Source organism: Lissotriton helveticus, chromosome 6 (assembly GCF_964261635.1).
Source record: "Lissotriton helveticus chromosome 6, aLisHel1.1, whole genome shotgun sequence".
Lineage (NCBI taxonomy): Eukaryota > Metazoa > Chordata > Amphibia > Caudata > Salamandridae > Lissotriton > Lissotriton helveticus.
Genome location: NC_136067.1, coordinates 680,266,601 through 680,284,717, shown reverse-complemented (window position 1 = coordinate 680,284,717; position 18,117 = coordinate 680,266,601). Strand labels below are relative to the sequence as shown.

Below are 18,117 nucleotides of genomic sequence, written 5' to 3'. Positions count from 1 at the left end.
AGTGAAGGGTGAGTATATCGCATCAGATTTTTGTGAGATTGTACTTTGCATGAATATTTGATTGAACCAGTTTCTGAGCATGCCTGGGTTTGTTATATGTTCTTTACATATGTGCTATTCACCTTCACTGCATCTGCCTGCACCTTATGTTCTTAGTGTAGATATTAGACTCCATGTCTTGCAATTGAATAGAACAGTTAATGGTAATCTTAACTGGCAAATCAATTGCTGATGCACAGCATCAAACACATTTGCTTTCAAGGAAATCAAATTTGCATCCTCCGTGCTAGGTTGTGGACCGTCAAACCTCTGCTCCCAAATAGTAAGCTATACATTTCTAACAGAGGTCTTTGGAAACCTTTCTGCTAATCACTTTTGCAAAAATAGGATACATTTTTGATGCTTTAAATTGAAAGTTCAACTTTACCGAAACAAATTTTGTTTGAAATTTGGCATTCTCTAAACATTATTTTCAGTGAATTTCTGGCAGTTCAGTTTTACATTCCTTCATATTATTTACTCAAATTCAGGAAACGGAAGGGAAATTGGAACTGAAATACTTAAAACAAAGTAGCAACTTAAACATTGCTTACACTCTACCTGTCTTGTGGAGTCGTTCTTGGTTCATGTAGGGTTTGTTTGGGATCTTCCCCTACGTAGAATATCTTCTTTTTTTAATTGTTTTTATTCATTACATTTCAATTATCTTATAACCAGATTCCTATGAAACATAGTTTTTTTCCCCAGAAAAGGCAGTGCTCTGATGGGTTTTGCCATTTAGTCTATGAATGTATATTGCACATAAATGCATAATGTATATAGCCGCAAGTTTCAACTGGTTATCACTAACTGAATAAGTTACTTATTCAACAGTCCGTGTTCTCAACATCCTAGCACACCTCTTTAGTTTTGCAGGTGCAGCTTTACTATTACAAGAGACGGCACCCAATAATTGGGGACCAGGATAATCTTTGAATATTCTATTCTTTGTTTACTCCCTGACATTTCAGGCATTCAGATTTGCTGTTCTTCTTAATCTCCCTTACTCACACTTCATAACAACATGTCATGTTGTTTCTTTGTCCAGAGGTGGCAAGTAAGTCATATTCTGAAATGTCATAAATAGTTTTCTTTCTGCTTGTTGTGGACAGTTAGCTTCAACCAATAGCGAATGACCACTTCATTATTTATGGGTAGGATGCCTATGTTCACATTCTGAATTGGCCAAACACCATAAACATTGTGGCTTGCTCAGTGTGATCAATCTTCTGATCTTTCCATGATGTTGGTAATAGAGGGTAGGAGAAAAATGAGTCAATAGTTAGAGGAACCTAATGGGTCTAGCTGGGGTTTCTTTGGTGATGGAGAAAGTTGTTCTTGTTTTATGGCAATGAGTACTGACCCTGTTGGGGTAGTGTATTTATAATCTTTGTTACATCTGAGCCCAGCTTGTTGAAGTAGTCATTTATATTGATGGCTGGATGTCGCTTGAATTGGATATTTGAGGTTTTCAGCTTACTGGAAGGATTGTATACGTTCTGAAGGTTTAATTCCAGTAAAAGTGAGAAAGTTGTTGGGATAGTGGAGGTTTGCATATAACGTAAATAGTTCAGTGGGTTACTGTTTTTTGTCAGAGATCCTTTTGTTACTTGTAGTTTATAAGTTAAAATCCTAACATAGAACAGTGAGCTCTGTCATCAAAGAGCTGCATGCAGAAATGCATTTGAGAGGACGTGGTTAAGGAGACTTGAGGGGGCACTGTTAAACGGTGGTAGGGAGGGAGTCCATGGAGAAGGAGATCATTGGGGGCGCCAACAAGTATTGTCGCAGCGGGCACCAGCACTAATAAAGCTGGCCCTGCTTGCAAGAACAAGATAGTATTTGCATGCAGGCCTTTCACCTCTTTCAGCTAATGAGGCACCTTCGGCAGGGACCCATCTACCATAGAAACTCTGCAGTGCAGTATTGGTGAAATGTACAGCAGTTGCGTCACTAGGGGGGTGCGGGGGGTGCGGACCGCACCAGGTGACACCCTCACATGGGGGTGACACCATCTGGTTGTGCCCCCCCCCCCCCAGCAGGCCTCTGTACATGGGACCCCCTGCACCGCACCCGAAGATCCGCTTTAAAAACAAAAGCGAACAGAGATATTTTCTCACCTATTCGAATTAAAATGTTCTCATTAGTTAAAGTTTGAAAAGTGTAGTAATGAGGGGCCCCCGCCATTTATATGGAAAAAGACACGGTGCTAAAGAGGGGGGGCCGGGGAGGGGGGGTATTAACCGCTTGGAAATTAGCTTTTACTTTAGCTGTTTCATATCGTAAAATTCTCACGTCTACAAACTCACTGGTGCCTTGTACACAGATTTCTTTTTACATCTTGCAAAGCTTTAAAAGAGAAACCACATGAAAGCAGCAGAGAGAGTAAAAGGGGGGGGTCCTGCCCCCCCCCTCCCCCCCTCGGGGTTTAATGTGTGAGAGAGAGGGAGCTAAAGGGAGTAAGAAGACAGAGAGAGAGAGAGTTAGAGTGAGAAAGACAGAGAGAGAGGGAGCTAGAGGGAGTAAGACAGAGAGAGGGAGACAGAGGTAGCTAGAGGAAGTAAGACAGAGAGAGAGAGAGGGAGCTAGACAGAGAGAGGGAGCTAGAGGGAATAGGAGAGAGGGAGCTAGAGGGAGCAAGACAGAGAGAGAGGGAGCAAGACAGAGAGAGAGGGAGCTAGAGGGAATAGGAGAGAGGGAGCTAGAGGGAGCAAGACAGAGAGAGAGTGAGCTAGAGGGAGTAAGACAGAGAGAGGGAGACAGAAGGAGCCAGAGGGAGTAAGACAGAGAGAGAGGGAGCTAGACAGAGAGAGCGAACTAGAGGGAGTAAGATAGAGAGAGAGGGAGCTAAAGGGAGTAAGACAGAGAGAGAGGGAGCTAGACAGAGACAGAGGGAGCTAGAGGGAGTAAGACAGAGAGAGAGGGAGCTCGAGGGAGCTAGACAGAGAGAGGGAGCTAGAGGGAGTAAGACAGAGAGAGAGGGAGCTAGAGGGAGCTAGACAGAGAGAGGGAGCTAGAGGGAGTAAGACGAGAGAGAGGGAGTCAGAGGGAGCTAGAGGGAGCAAGACAGAGAGAGAGGGAGCTAGACAGAGAGAGCAAGCTAGAGGGAGTAAGATAGAGAGAGAGGGAGCTAAAGGGAGTAAGACAGAGAGAGAGGGAGCTAGAGGGAGTAAGAGAGAGAGAGGGAGCTAGAGGGAGGAAGACAGAGAGGAGCTAGAGGGAGTACGACAGAGAGAGAGGGAGCTAGAGGGAGTAAGACAGTTAGAGAGGGGGGAGCTAGAGGGAGTAAGACCGAGAGAGAGGGAGACAGAGGGAGCAAGAGAGAGGGAGCTAGACAGAGAGAGGGAGCTAGAGGGAGTAAGACAGAGAGAGAGGGAGATAGAGAGAGTAAGACAGCGAGAGAGGGAGCTAGACAGAGAGAGGGAGCTAGAGGGAGAAAGATAGAGAGAGAGGGAGCTAGACAGAGAGAGGGAGCTAGAGGGACCAAGCCGGAGAGAGAGGGAGCTAGAGGGAGCTAGAGGGAGTAAGACAGAGAGAGAGAGAGAGCTAGGCGGAGCAAGACAGATAGAGAGGGAGCTAGAGGGAGCAAGACAGAGAGGGAGCTAGAGGGAGTAAGCGAGAGGGAGCTAGAGGGAGTAAGACAGAGAGAGAGGGAGCTATAGGGAGTAAGACAGAGAGAGAGGGAGCTAGAGGGAGTAAGACAGAGAGGGAGACGGAGGGAGTAAGACAGGGAGAGAGGGAGCTAGACAGAGAGAGGGAGCTAGAGGGATTAAGATAGAGAGAGAGGGAGCAAGACAGAGGGAGAGGGAGCTAGAGGAAGTAAGAGAGAGAGAGGGAGCTAGAGGGAGCTAGACAGAGAGATGGAGCTAGAGGGAGTAAGACAGAAAGAGAGGGCGCTAGACAAAGAGAGGGAGTAAGACAGAGAGAGAGTGAGCTAGAGGGCTCTTGACAGAGAGAGGGAGCTAGAGGGAGTAAGACAGAGAGAGAGGGAGCTAGAGGGAGTAAGACAGAGAGAGAGAGAGCTAGAGGGAGTAAGAGAGAGAGAGGGAGCTAGAGGGAGTAAGAGAGAGGGGGCTAGAGGGAGTAAGAGAGAGGGGCTAGAGGGAGTAAAACAGAGAGAGAGGAAGCTAGAGGGAGTAAGACAGAGAGAGGGAGCTAGAGGGAGTAAGACAGAGAGAGACGGAGCTAGAGGGAGTAAAAGAGAGAGAGGGAGCTAGAGGGAGTAAGAGAGAGAGCTGGAGCTAGAGGGAGTAAGAGAGAGAGCGGGAGCTAGAGAGAGTAAGACAGAGAGAGGGAGCTAGAGGGAGTAAGACAGAGAGAGAGGGAGCAAGAGGGAGTAAGACCGAGAGAGGGAGCTAGAAGGAGTAAGAGAGGGAGAGAGGGAGCTAGAGGGAGCAAGACAGAGAGAGGGGGCTAGAGGGAGTAAGAGAGAGAGAGGGAGCTAGAGGGAGTAAGGCAGAGAGAGAGGGAGCTAGAGGGAGTAAGACAGAGAGAGAGGGAGACAGAGGGAGCTAGAGGGAGTAAGACAGAGAGAGGGAGCTAGACAGAGAGAGGGAGCTAGAGGGAGTAAGACAGAGAGAGACGGAGCTAGAGGGAGTAAAAGAGAGAGAGGGAGCTAGAGGGAGTAAGAGAGAGCTGGAGCTAGAGGGAGTAAGAGAGAGAGTGGGAGCTAGAGAGAGTAAGACAGAGAGAGGGAGCTAGAGGGAGTAAGACAGAGAGAGGGAGCAAGAGGGAGTAAGACAGAGAGAGAGGGAGCTAGAAGGAGTAAGAGAGGGAGAGAGGGAGCTAGAGGGAGCAAGACAGAGAGAGGGAGCTAGAGGGAGTAAGACAGAGAGAGAGAGGGAGCTAGAGGGAGTAAGGCAGAGAGAGAGGGAGCTAGAGGGAGTAAGGCAGAGAGAGAGGGAGCTAGAGGGAGTAAGACAGAGAGAGTGAGCTAGAGGGAGCTAGACAGAGAGAGGGTCCTAGAGGGAGTAAGACAGTACCTAGCGCCGTACATTTCCGACAGAGGTGGTGTATGCGGTAAGTCGTGAGGGGGTGACACCATGGGTTACCCGCACCGGGTGACACCAACCCCAGTGACGCCACTGAGACAGAGGGAGCAAGAGAGAGGGAGCTAGACAGAGAGAGGGAGCTAGAGGGAGTAAGACAGAGAGAGAGGGAGATAGAGAGAGTAAGACAGCGAGAGAGGGAGCTAGACAGAGAGAGGGAGCTAGAGGGAGAAATATGGAGAGAGAGGGAGCTAGACAGAGAGAGGGAGATAGAGGGACCACGCCGGAGAGAGAGGGAGCTAGAGGGAGCTAGAGGGAGTAAGACAGAGAGAGAGAGAGAGAGAGCTAGGCGGAGCAAGACAGATAGAGAGGGAGCTAGAGGGAGCAAGACAGAGAGGGAGCTAGAGGGAGTAAGAGAGAGGGAGCTAGAGGGAGTAAGAGAGAGAGGGAGCTATAGGGAGTAAGACAGAGAGAGAGGGAGCTAGAGGGAGTAAGACAGAGAGGGAGACAGAGGGAGTAAGACAGGGAGAGAGGGAGCTAGACAGAGAGAGGGAGCTAGAGGGATTAAGATAGAGAGAGAGGGAGCAAGACAGAGGGAGAGGGAGCTAGAGGGAGTAAGAGAGAGAGAGGGAGCTAGAGGGAGCTAGACAGAGAGATGGAGCTAGAGGGAGTAAGACAGAGAGAGTGAGCTAGAGGGAGCTAGACAGAGAGAGGGTCCTAGAGGGAGTAAGACAGTACCTAGCGCCGTACATTTCCGACAGAGGTGGTGTATGCGGTAAGTCGTGAGGGGGTGACACCATGGGTTACCCGCACCGGGTGACACCAACCCCAGTGACGCCACTGAGACAGAGGGAGCAAGAGAGAGGGAGCTAGACAGAGAGAGGGAGCTAGAGGGAGTAAGACAGAGAGAGAGGGAGATAGAGAGAGTAAGACAGCGAGAGAGGGAGCTAGACAGAGAGAGGGAGCTAGAGGGAGAAATATGGAGAGAGAGGGAGCTAGACAGAGAGAGGGAGATAGAGGGACCACGCCGGAGAGAGAGGGAGCTAGAGGGAGCTAGAGGGAGTAAGACAGACAGAGAGAGAGAGAGAGAGAGCTAGGCGGAGCAAGACAGATAGAGAGGGAGCTAGAGGGAGCAAGACAGAGAGGGAGCTAGAGGGAGTAAGAGAGAGGGAGCTAGAGGGAGTAAGAGAGAGAGGGAGCTATAGGGAGTAAGACAGAGAGAGAGGGAGCTAGAGGGAGTAAGACCGAGAGGGAGACAGAGGGAGTAAGACAGGGAGAGAGGGAGCTAGACAGAGAGAGGGAGCTAGAGGGATTAAGATAGAGAGAGAGGGAGCAAGACAGAGGGAGAGGGAGCTAGAGGGAGTAAGAGAGAGAGAGGGAGCTAGAGGGAGCTAGACAGAGAGATGGAGCTAGAGGGAGTAAGACAGAGAGAGAGAGAGGGAGCTAGACAGAGAGAGGGAGTAAGACAGAGAGAGAGTGAGCTAGAGGGCTCTTGACAGAGAGAGGGAGCTAGAGGGAGTAAGAGAGAGAGGGAGCTAGAGGGAGCAAGACAGAGTGAGAGAGAGCTAGAGGGAGTAAGACAGAGACAGAGAGAGAGAGAGAGCTAGAGGGAGTAAGAGAGAGAGAGGGAGCTAGAGGGAGTAAGAGAGAGGGGGCTAGAGGGAGTAAGAGAGAGGGGCTAGAGGGAGTAAAACAGAGAGAGAGGAAGCTAGAGGGAGTAAGACAGAGAGAGGGAGCTAGAGGGAGTAAGACAGAGAGAGACGGAGCTAGAGGGAGTAAAAGAGAGAGAGGGAGCTAGAGGGAGTAAGAGAGAGAGCTGGAGCTAGAGGGAGTAAGAGAGAGAGTGGGAGCTAGAGAGAGTAAGACAGAGAGGGAGCTAGAGGGAGTAAGACAGAGAGAGAGGGAGCAAGAGGGAATAAGACCGAGAGAGAGGGAGCTAGAAGGAGTAAGAGAGGGAGAGAGGGAGCTAGAGGGAGCAAGACAGAGAGAGGGAGCTAGAGGGAGTAAGACAGAGAGAGAGAGGGAGCTAGAGGGAGTAAGGCAGAGAGAGAGGGAGCTAGAGGGAGTAAGACAGAGAGAGAGGGAGACAGAGGGAGCTAGAGGGAGTAAGACAGAGAGAGGGAGCTAGACAGAGATGGAGCTAGAGGGAGTAAGACAGAGAGAGACGGAGCTAGAGGGAGTAAAAGAGAGAGAGGGAGCTAGAGGGAGTAAGAGAGAGAGCTGGAGCTAGAGGGAGTAAGAGAGAGAGTGGGAGCTAGAGAGAGTAAGACAGAGAGAGGGAGCTAGAGGGAGTAAGACAGAGAGAGAGGGAGCAAGAGGGAGTAAGACAGAGAGAGAGGGAGCTAGAAGGAGTAAGAGAGGGAGAGAGGGAGCTAGAGGGAGCAAGACAGAGAGAGGGAGCTAGAGGGAGTAAGACAGAGAGACAGAGGGAGCTAGAGGGAGTAAGACAGAGAGAGGGAGCTAGAGGGAGCTAGACCGAGAGAGGGTCCTAGAGGGAGTAAGACAGTACCTAGCGCCGTACATTTCCGACAGAGGTGGTGTATGCGGTAAGTCGTGAGGGGGTGACACCATGGGTTACCCGCACCGGGTGACACCAACCCCAGTGACGCCACTGTTTCCCTTGACATTTGAGGCGTAGCTGTGAAATTCTGAACCTGCTAGTTTTTATCTTAATTTCTGGAACAAAGACTTTTCGCCAGGTTCTGTCCGTCTTCCTACTCTGGCGCAGGTGTCTGCATTTATAGAAAGCGTTAAATGGCGGCTTGCCTTCGGTGCTTGAACGGTACCAGCTCATTGATTCCAGATGCATGTCCGTTAATCAGTGAAAGGTGTTATGGCGTTCCGCCTAGAAATACGCATTTAAACATATCCACTGTGCTCTTTGCAACATTCTTAGCAGTAAAAAAAATCCTCCTATTTAGTAGCCATCAGATCCGGCTGTAGACCAAAAACAAGCCCAAACTCTGGTGCAGCGTTCGGTATTGTGGGTTCATGGCTGCCCATTAACTTTGAAAGCTGTGCACTTAGCCTGCTGTCTACTGAGTAAATGCCAGCGTGGCAGAGTGACCAGTCCGGTCTGGTACCCATCTAAAATAAATGACAAAAAGGCACAACAACATGGCATATCTGCACGCCTAAATAAATGCAGCTTTTGAGGAGCTTATCTGGTAACCTTGGGAAGTTATCTAACTCAAGAGACTGCGATTTCTCCTCTGGTGCACTGCTTCAATACTGGACAAAAGACACACAAATGATCTATGGAATGCAGAACAAATCAAACATTCACCTCCAGTCTAGACTTCTGGTTTAGATCCATTGTTCTTTTGCTCACCATGCCACTCCAGTTTAGACCCAACCTTATGCAAATCAGTCTTGACTGCCCGAACTGCCAAGCCAGGTCCTCCCTGGACCAGAAACCAGTATACTGGGACCGGCTTCAGGGTATCACCCCTCGTCAGCCTGGCTAGCTTAAATCAAGTGGCACAGTGAGCCCGGGATCCCAGATCTGAGGATACCTGGCGCACTTAGGGCGTGAAACCAAATAGCACCCAAATGATCAACGGAATGCAGAACAAATCAAACATTCACCCCCCGTCAAGAGATCTGGGTTAAATTCATTGTTCTTTTGCTCACACAGGATGCTTCTTACTGGTCCAAGGTTGACCTGGCTTGGCAGTTCCTTCCGGACAGTTCCCATGAGGAGCAGCGTCAAGATTGATTTGCATATGGCTAGATCTTAACTGGGGTGGCTTGGTGAGCAATAGAACTGTTGATTTAGCCCAGATCTCTTGAACACCAAGACATCCTCAATCAGCTGCAAAATTTCCTCCCCGTCTCATCACCCTACACACAAAACTTACATGCCCCAACAGCACTTGTGCTTCCTTAACCAGAACGTTCTTCTTTTCCAACATGTCATCCAGCAGCAATCTCATTGTAATTTTTTTCTGCGCTGGTAAGTGAGCCTCCTTCACCACAGAGTACATTTCAATTCCAAAGAATGACAGGACCATACTGGGTATGACAGTCTTCTCCGGCGCCAAAGGTTACCCGCAGGTCATCCATGATGTCCTGAAAAAAAAGACAGCATCCGATGGCATTCCTCTGAACAGGGATTTCTCACAAAAAATAAATCATCAGATAATGTACCACATGAGTGTGCCTCGTGCACCATGAAAACGCCTATTGAAGAAAAGTACTGAAACGCTCAAAGAGCGCACATGACATCGAACACACCATAGAGAGAGCTTTATCCACATTCCATTGTCCATCAAACTGAATTCCTAACAGTTGAAAGTCATATGGAGGCACTGGCAGTAGACGGAAGGCCGACTTGACCCTTTACTCTTCTACTATGGACAGTACTATTTCCACGGAGGAGTACTTGACTTAAGCCTGGTCCTCCGGTATGAAATCAATAAGCACTGTGCTCTCTGGCCACAACAAGTGTTGAATAAGTCTAAATTGACCCTTTTCTTATTCCGAACCACTCCGATGGGATATATAATTAAGTGTGTCATGGGCCAATTGTCAAAGGGGCTGGCCATCCTCCCCTTCTGTATTACTTTTAACAGTTTATCTCGTACCACCAGGGCGCAAGCAGATTTGAGATTACTCCTCTATCTGCCCACATTTGGGCCCTGGTACCCTTGCCTAAAATTCCCTGTGAACTTTACCTCAATAACATTGCATCTTCCTTGTTATTGTAGAGTGCCGGCCAAAACTTCAGATGCTCCAACTTAATGGGCATAAGAGCTTTTCACCCAGGTCCCTGTGCCTCTGTGCAGGCCCTTGAACCTGTGTCCCTGTTGTGGCTGACCCTGTCCTGAGAAGTTACCGGACTGCCCTACCGATGGCAATTAACCAAGGGGTGTTTGTCGGTGCCCATTCTGGAACCCGCCACTAGCCTCTGTTCCAACCTTCCATGGCCATTGTGCTGCTGTGATCCACCCCTTTTAAATCACTCGAACCTCAACCAAAAATCTTCGCTACCCCAACAAAACAATCCTCATACTCACTACCAGCAGCTGTGTTACCAATAAAATAGTGTCTGGTTCTAGGAAATAAATAACCGAAGCAGACTTTGAACAGCTCCATTCCCCAGAAACTCCCAAGGGGCAGACCTCTCTCTGGTCGACTTCCCCCAAGACTCCATTCAACTGGTGACATCATTAGAAGAGCTGCTGTTTAGTATAAGAAGCAGTTTTGTGTCATCACAATAGGAATATAAATTCAGGCCATACGTACAAACTAGCGCACCTAGAGGTCGCTTGTATACATAAAAAAAATAAGGTGAAAGTGCAGGGCCTTGCGGAACACCAGTGAGAGTTTGCAAGGTTCCTGATTGGGATACATCAAAATTGATCTTCTTATTTCTACCTGTCAGAAATGACATGAACGACTGAACCATTGTGCCCCTGAGCCCATTCTTTTGAAGATGGTCAGTATGGGGTTATGTGGTCCACTATGTCAAATGCCACTGACGGATCAACCAATAAAAGGACATTGATGTTAGAGGAGTCTGCTTCCATGGAGTCCTGCCAGTGTGGCAAGTTCATGCACTAGGACCAACACTAGTTTGGGAATCATTTAAGATGTCATTTGATTCTGGAAGGCTGCAGAGCTGAATAGCAATAAAAGATTCCAAGATCTTTGCAGTTGGCATGAGCAAGGTGTTAAATCGATATGCCTAATCAACAGTGTCCCTCTTGAAGCAAACCAATATTTTGTAATACAGTGTTGAAACCCAAGTTTGGCTCTAATTTGTCCATTAATTATTGACATTGGGCGAAGAAATTTCCTATTTTACTGTATGAGTGGAGGTGCTTCCAAACATTGTGCCCTTGTACGGAGCCTATAGCTCGACTCACTCAAATATTTCCACATTCGGCCCTTGCAGAATCCGAATGCTAACTCAATTACTTTGATCACTATTAGTCTTGATTGCTCCAGTTTAGTGATCTGTCATGCTGTGAGTTTTTGATCACAAAGTTTGAAATTATGATGTGAGCACAAAAAATGTGTAACTGATCAGGTGAAGCCTTTCCTGGTTACAGCTCCCAGTCTTGGTCAAATTAAGATTTTTGGCTCAAGGCATTTGTTGAGGTAAACTTTATTTGACTGGGATTAACCTCCAATTTATACCAGACTCTGCTTCATTACAGGTTAGGCATGAAGAGTGCCTAGGTACTGATCTACTGTACCCATGAACTACCATTGCTTCTTAAGGAACCATTTCTATTTTTTAAAGATTAATAATCCTCTAAATCCCATTTTCCTCATTTTTGTGCCATGCCATCTTTCTCATTAAATACTTCTCTTACTCACTAACTTATTTTGGGATTAGGAATGTTAAATTGTTTCTGAAATGTTTTTACACGTGCACCATATGCACTTCTCCATGAAAAGCTTTCCTCCCTGAGCTAGTCCATAAAGGGTGGGTCAGGTATTCCTCACAGAAAAACCAGTTTACCTTTCAGGAGAACGGATTGTATTGCTTTGTGGAAATAGTGGTCCGTCTCTCTCCCATAGTTTAACAATTGAGTTTACAAGAGACATGTTTATGGTTAGGGTTACCCCAGAACCATAATTCTTGAAGCATACACAATAATTTGATAGTACAAATTATCCAGAGTTCAGTGCATTCAGGCCCATATGATGCTGCACAACCCAAGGGTCTCCTGTTGTCCACTGAACTATGAGCCCAGGTGCAATTGGACTGTCTGGCCAATGTACAAGTGAGTAGATCTAGTATGTAGTGCTGAGTCACTAGCAGGGACAGTCTACATGAGTCTTTAGCAAGCCTGTTACCTTCTAGTGATGCAATTTTGCTTTGGCTTTTGTCTAGCTAAGCAAGGCTGCAGACCACCATGGCAAATTGGCAAGCATTAATCTCAAATAAGTCTACCTTTCAGTTGGCTGAGCCTTACTTCTGTTACCTCTGGTTCAAGGCACTTTTTGTACTTTCAGTGTCGTCTAGCTCTGCAGTTTTCAGAAAGCATCAACAGCCTTGGTGTTGACTTATGTGCCTAGGCAAATCCAACCTTGAAAATAGAAAAAGATCTCTAATACTGGTATGATATCTTCTATCACTGATGCTGCAGAGCATCCTTTTGAAGTCCAAAACTAGTGCAATGTACTGGTGTATAACCCAGCAAACCCCATATTCCAATTTGTCATCTTGGAATGGTTCTGTGGTTTTTACCACATGCATTTTAGATGCTCCCTCTGAGTTGAATTTATCGGTGTCCCACTAAGCTTAATTTGACAGGCTCTTCCTCATTGTGTTCTGTTTGACTCTCTGCATCTTCTTGTGCTTCAAAGATGAAGAAAATAGATGAATACAAATGAAGATGTGCTTTCTGCCTAATGGCTCTATGACATTGAAATTAACCCTCATTGCCAACTAACTCCATCACAAACCTCCTTAGATCATTCAAATAGTTGGATGTGGTTATATAATGTTGACAAAAAATACGCGATTTTTCTACATTTTTACACATTCGCATTTTTTTTGTTATTCTATATCATTCTCTAATATAAGGAATAAAGTACCCCCAACATAAGTGTATAGTGCAGATAGTGCAAGGATATTAGTAAAATATTTGTGTTGCTTGTTGAAAGTTGTTGCATTCCTGGCATTACAGTTAGGATATTACTATATTGCGCTCCTCTATCATGTGCCCACAAAAATGAATGGTTAATCTAAACATGAGCAAGCAAAAGAAATTAAAATATTTAACAGCATTTAATATTATTCAGGAAGCTTTGCAAAATAGTTGATGACGCTTGCCTGTCATAGAACATTTTTTCTGATGTCTGTTTTAACAGCGTTTGTTACCTGTTTTGTGTTTTTCTATGACTACAAATTACACTTTAACACATTTTTCAAGATCAAAATGTACATATTTTCACACACTATTCAATTTGTTGTTTACAATCATTTAGTAACCTTTATTGCTCTTTGACAACCTTTCATCTCGGAATTAAATTGTTTCTAGGCTTCCCCACTGCAATTTTAACCCTAAAGTCTCTGTCTGTACATTTTAGTACTTTGCCAGAAATAACTGCACCTCCTTATGATGCTTTTGTGCCATCTTCCATGTTTTCATTGTCTTAAATGAAAAGCATTGAAAACATTTTTTTTTTTAAAACAAAAAAAAAATGTCCATCTTGCTAATAGAGAATCAGCATGCATTAATGATTCCTTTAAAACGGGTAGTACGTGAATATGATCATTTGTCTTCATTGGCTGGTGGTGTTTTGTAGTTTTTAAGCACCTTTCTTCGCTTCCTGTGCAATCGCCTTTTAAATACATGTGTTTTTAGTGTTTTTACATTTCTTTTGCTTTAATTTGTACGTTTGTGCGTGATTCTAGTTTAGTTCGGGGTTTAGAATGCTTAGTATTGTTGACTTTCTTCAAAGCACTAATGGTACAGCACTGTACATTTAATTCCGCACACAGAGAGGAGGAGTCGGGCCAAACAGAAATGAATGAAGCAGCAGAGTCTCAGGACTTCAGCAGAACCAACTTTTTAGGGTGAGAGTGTGTTGTATGTGAGTCCTTTGATCCAAACCACAATTTGACATTAAAACTATGACTGGATAGTATTTAATGTCTGCTTCAAGTTTAAAGTTAAGTATTCCTTTAGTTTAGTTGTTTGCTTTAGATTGTCCTAGTTGAGTGCCAACACTTCCTTTCATTGTTTGTTGCTTCCCAAGTTAAAATCCTCTGGTGTGACCTGTTTTCACAATGTAATACTTTGCATAACATATATTCAGCTTTCCTGTTTCAAAAACGTTTAATGATTTGCACCACAAAGGTACGCTTTGCTCAAAACTCATAGATGTGCGATCGAACTAAGGATAATATTTGCAAAAAGGTGGAAAAGTGTGTTTTGCTTGCTTTGGTTGGAAAAACAATCCTGTAAATATGCAGGCTCTGCAATGTTCTTCATTCCTATCCATATATAATCATGAGGTGAGTCCACACCCTGGAAACTGGTACTCTGCTGCCTACCAAGAAAAGAAACACCCCGTCTTTGTTGCCTGTAAAGGAAAAACTACTTTGAAAACTCTTGAGTCAAATGGCAAATCAGCTGTACAAACTGTGATGAAGTTTTGGAACTGTTTAGGCTGGATGCAAGGGATCCAAATACTAAGATGAGGATAAAAAAGCAGAGTAATAACATTTTCAATTCGTTCCTTATTTCTTCCTCATTCCACTCTTCATATTATGAGGCTCTTCTATAGTGCGTTCAACCCTCATCAGTCGACTTCCAAGGCAGCTATCTAGAAAGCATAAAGTCCAGGCATGCAGGATGAAACTTAGAAAGATAACTCAGCCAGTAGCGCTAGGACCAAAGCTATCTGACAAGCACTAAAGGCTCAAAAAACAGAAAGCACCACCAGTTCAAAACAGGAGGTGACTAAAATAGGACACCCATATGAACTGAAGGGACTGAAGCCTTGAATGCCCCTCCAACCCTGGTAGAGCAAGCACACACCAAACAGGCAAATCTATATTACAGGGAGGAGAAAGACCACCAGAAGGTGGGGGCAGTGTGTTAGGGTTTGGGGTTCAGGGGTAAAAGCTCCAGGAGGTAACCAGAGACATGTAACTGAGGATCCCAAAACAAAGTAATACTAAAGCCCAAGCCGCCTGTGGAGCACAGGGAGAGAGACACAAACGGGCACCACACTACACCCAAAATGGGGAAAAAAGCACACCAACCTGAGCTAGGCCGCAAAGTCAAAACAAAGGAAAAGCCAGAAGAAGGAACACAAATTACCCACAAGGTAGCAGAACAGTGCTCAATATAAATAAGTGGAATACACAGCCCAGATTATTGGGCACACCCGAGGAAAAAGACAGGAAGAAGACTCTAGGGCAAAGCAGCACTACAACATGGATGAGGCCAAGTAAGAGTATGATTGCCAAAAAATGAGCCTCATAGAAGGGAAACACAATATAACTAGAACCAGGGAACCAAAAATCAGCAGCCACATGCAGGTTTAGCTCCTGCTCTCTGCCTATCTGGGAGCACAGGCAAAATGCCTGACCAGACCGCATACCAAAGTAGAACAGGGCAGAGGGAGCACAAATCCCAAAGAAATTCGGGATTTGTAAAGTGCAAACTGCTCACCCTATAGGGTCTAAAGTCACTTGGGGCCATCTGGGAGGTTAAGTGAGCTATTGCCTAGAGACACATCATGCTGAGTTGCTGCCGGTAATCGAACTGTGAGCCCTGTGCTCCGGAGTCAGCCACCCTTGCCGCTGCGCCACACCTTTCCCTATAAGGTATACAACTGTCAGGGGCTATAGCGATCAATAATGCAGCCGGTCAAGTCACCAGGCCCTAGGTCTTAAGGACCCAATAGATCAAAATGAAGTTTCTCTATTTTGACCAAACAATGGGATGGAGGGACATTTTAACTTTTTTGTATTAGGGCCCAAAAATATCGGACTACGTCACTGGCTATAGTAGGTAATTTACATCTATGACAGATTAAGCAGCATGCCCACCAAGGAACACAGAGGAGTCCACCATTAGAACCCACACCAAAATTATGAATTAGGCAGCTAATGGGCCCAACAAGAAAGGGTTCAGTATTTAGTGCAAGCATTCCTAGGGCAGTCCATATCCCCAAGTAACAAGACTCGACAGACATCCAGGACCAGGGAAACCCAGGGCTAGCCGGCCTACCACAGGGCAAGGAAAACACTCCCTACAGGACAAAAGTGCATCACACACCTTTGTGAAATCCCAGTTCCAACATGAAACCCCATCAGCCTGCATGCCACAACAAGAAAAGAGCATGATCATCTTGAAATAAGCAACCCTATTGGAAGATTCAGACAATTATGGAAACATCACAGTCGACGCAAACCCATGCCACAAGCACTTGGCCACCCAGCAATATCAATAGAGAAGTGTATGCCAAGCCTAGCAGACCACATGTAAGAGTCCTTTTCAAACCCTGAAGTCAAAACGAGGAATGAAAGATTTGACAAAATGGACAGAAACAACATCATGGTACCCGTCCTACAAAACCCCAGCCCTGGAGGGAGAGAGTCTAGTCTGCTCCCAGTCAATTAGTGCAACCATAATCTCAGCCCTAATCCCACCAGGAAAGGGCATACCAAGCAATAGAAGTAGCACAACCCAGTCACTGCCAAGCTCAGCACTGAGGAAAATCGACATGATCCAGGTAGACAACTAATACATTTCACCAGTCCAAAGACTAACTGGGAGAACATGGGAAAGCCTGTGCCCCAGGCATAAATGGGGGTGGTGGGGATTGGTGGTGTTCTTTCCTTAAGCACCACACAGAGTAGGTACACTTTGGGGACCAAGCCCAGCATGAAGCAAAGGAAAGGTTTGCTAAGCCTATGGACCAGTACCATACTACACCATCAGAGAGGCAGGGGTGCATCCAAGCTAAACAATATGCCACGAAACAGGTAGACCTGGTACTAACCCACAAGTCCAACAGAAAGCACATGGGGAGAGAGAAGCCTGCCCACACCCTAGAAATAAAGAGCGGCATTTACCAGCCCTCCAGAAAAGAACCTCTACTGCCACACACAAAGCATTGACATCCCAGTTCCATGGCCAGTAAGAAGCACCCATGAGAGGGGACCCACACACAGCCTCCCGGCTCAAGAGGTATCTATATCCATCTTGAAAGATCCACAACACTGACAAGAAGAACTAAATTAAACACCAGTTACAGGCCCATTAGGAAACCAGGGTTGGCCAAGCCAGAAAGCCCATCAGGGATGCTGTGTCACACTATGGTCAAAACAAGAGGCAACAGCATTATGAAACGAGGCAAAGTCTATCAAGCCCCAAGACCAGCATGGTGCAGCCTAGGATTAGTCCACAATGCAGCATGTGTTCCTTGTGTTAATTAAAGGAACGTTATTATTTAAAGACAAATCTTGTGGTTGATATCTTTTTAATTGTTGTCATTACCATCAGATTAATGCTTAATTTTAATCCCACATTTTTCCCTCATCGTTTGAGGTCATTGTCTCCTTTCATCTCCCCATTATATTTTCTGTACAGAAAGACAACCCCATATTCACACCTCATTTTCCTTTCTTTTGTATGTAACCTAATAATTTCCCAAAACCCTAATTTACATACCTAGTCGCAGAGAAGCCAACCATCACCTCCTGGGCCTCCACCTCCATCGAGCTCATCTCCTCAACCATGAAGAAGACACGCTCAGGAGCCCCAGCTGACCCCCTGCCCCCTTCACATCTTCCACAGGGTGGCCGCAGCCTCGCACCCGAACTAGGACGAACAATCAACTCCTTGCTCACAACCGGCATTTGCCCCGACAACTGGAAGCGTGCAGAGATGAAACCCCTCCTCAAGGAACCAGCCAACCTGAAGAACTACCGGCCCATCTCTGCAGCCAAAGTCCAAGAAAGACTCGTGAACGCCCAGCTGACCACTATCATCGAACAAAACTGCATTCTAGACTCCTCCCAGTCTGGCTACCGCAGCAACCACAGCACCGAGACCACCCTCCTCACAGCCACCGACGACCTCCGCATGCTGCTAGACCAGGGACGCACCGCGGCCCTCATCCTCCTAGACCTCTCCACAGCTTTCGACACCGTCTCACATCGCACACTAGCCGCTAGACTCCACAACGCAGGAATACAGGGATCCGCCCTCGACTGGATCCAATCCTTCCTCTCCGGCAGATCCCAGAGGATCAGACTCCCCCTCCCCCCACCCTTCCTCTCCAACCCCACTGACATCATCTGCGGAGTACCCCAAGGATCTTCACTGAGCCCGACGCTCTTCAATGTCTACATGGCTGCCATCGTCCGACACCACGGGCATAGCATCGTATCCTATGCCGACGACACTCAACTCATCCTCTCCCTCACCAAGAACCCAGAAATCACCAGACTCCGCTTCCAAGAAGGAATGAGAAACGCAGCAGCATGGATGAAGGACAGTTGTTTGAAGCTCAACTCAGAAAAGACCGAGGTCCTCGTCCTCGGGCCCTGCACTTCCGCCTGGGACAACACCTGGTGGCCAACTGCCCTCCGGAGTCCGCCCATCCC

The 18,117-nt window shown here is 46.5% G+C and overlaps 1 protein-coding gene across 10 annotated transcripts in view; it reads left to right on the top strand.

The window, feature by feature from the left end:
- The window catches only part of SNAP91 (synaptosome associated protein 91), a 797,825-nt gene that overhangs the window by 423,752 nt on the left and 355,956 nt on the right, over nt 1-18,117 (top strand). For 8 of the 10 annotated variants that reach the window (XM_078648145.1, XM_078648146.1, XM_078648144.1 and 5 more), the window contains exon 11: nt 13,492-13,566. The exons of the other annotated variants lie outside the window; for them this stretch is intronic. In XM_078648145.1, coding sequence (XP_078504271.1) covers nt 13,492-13,566 — 75 coding nt within the window. The remainder of the gene's footprint in view (nt 1-13,491; nt 13,567-18,117) is intronic. 10 annotated transcript variants of the gene reach the window in all.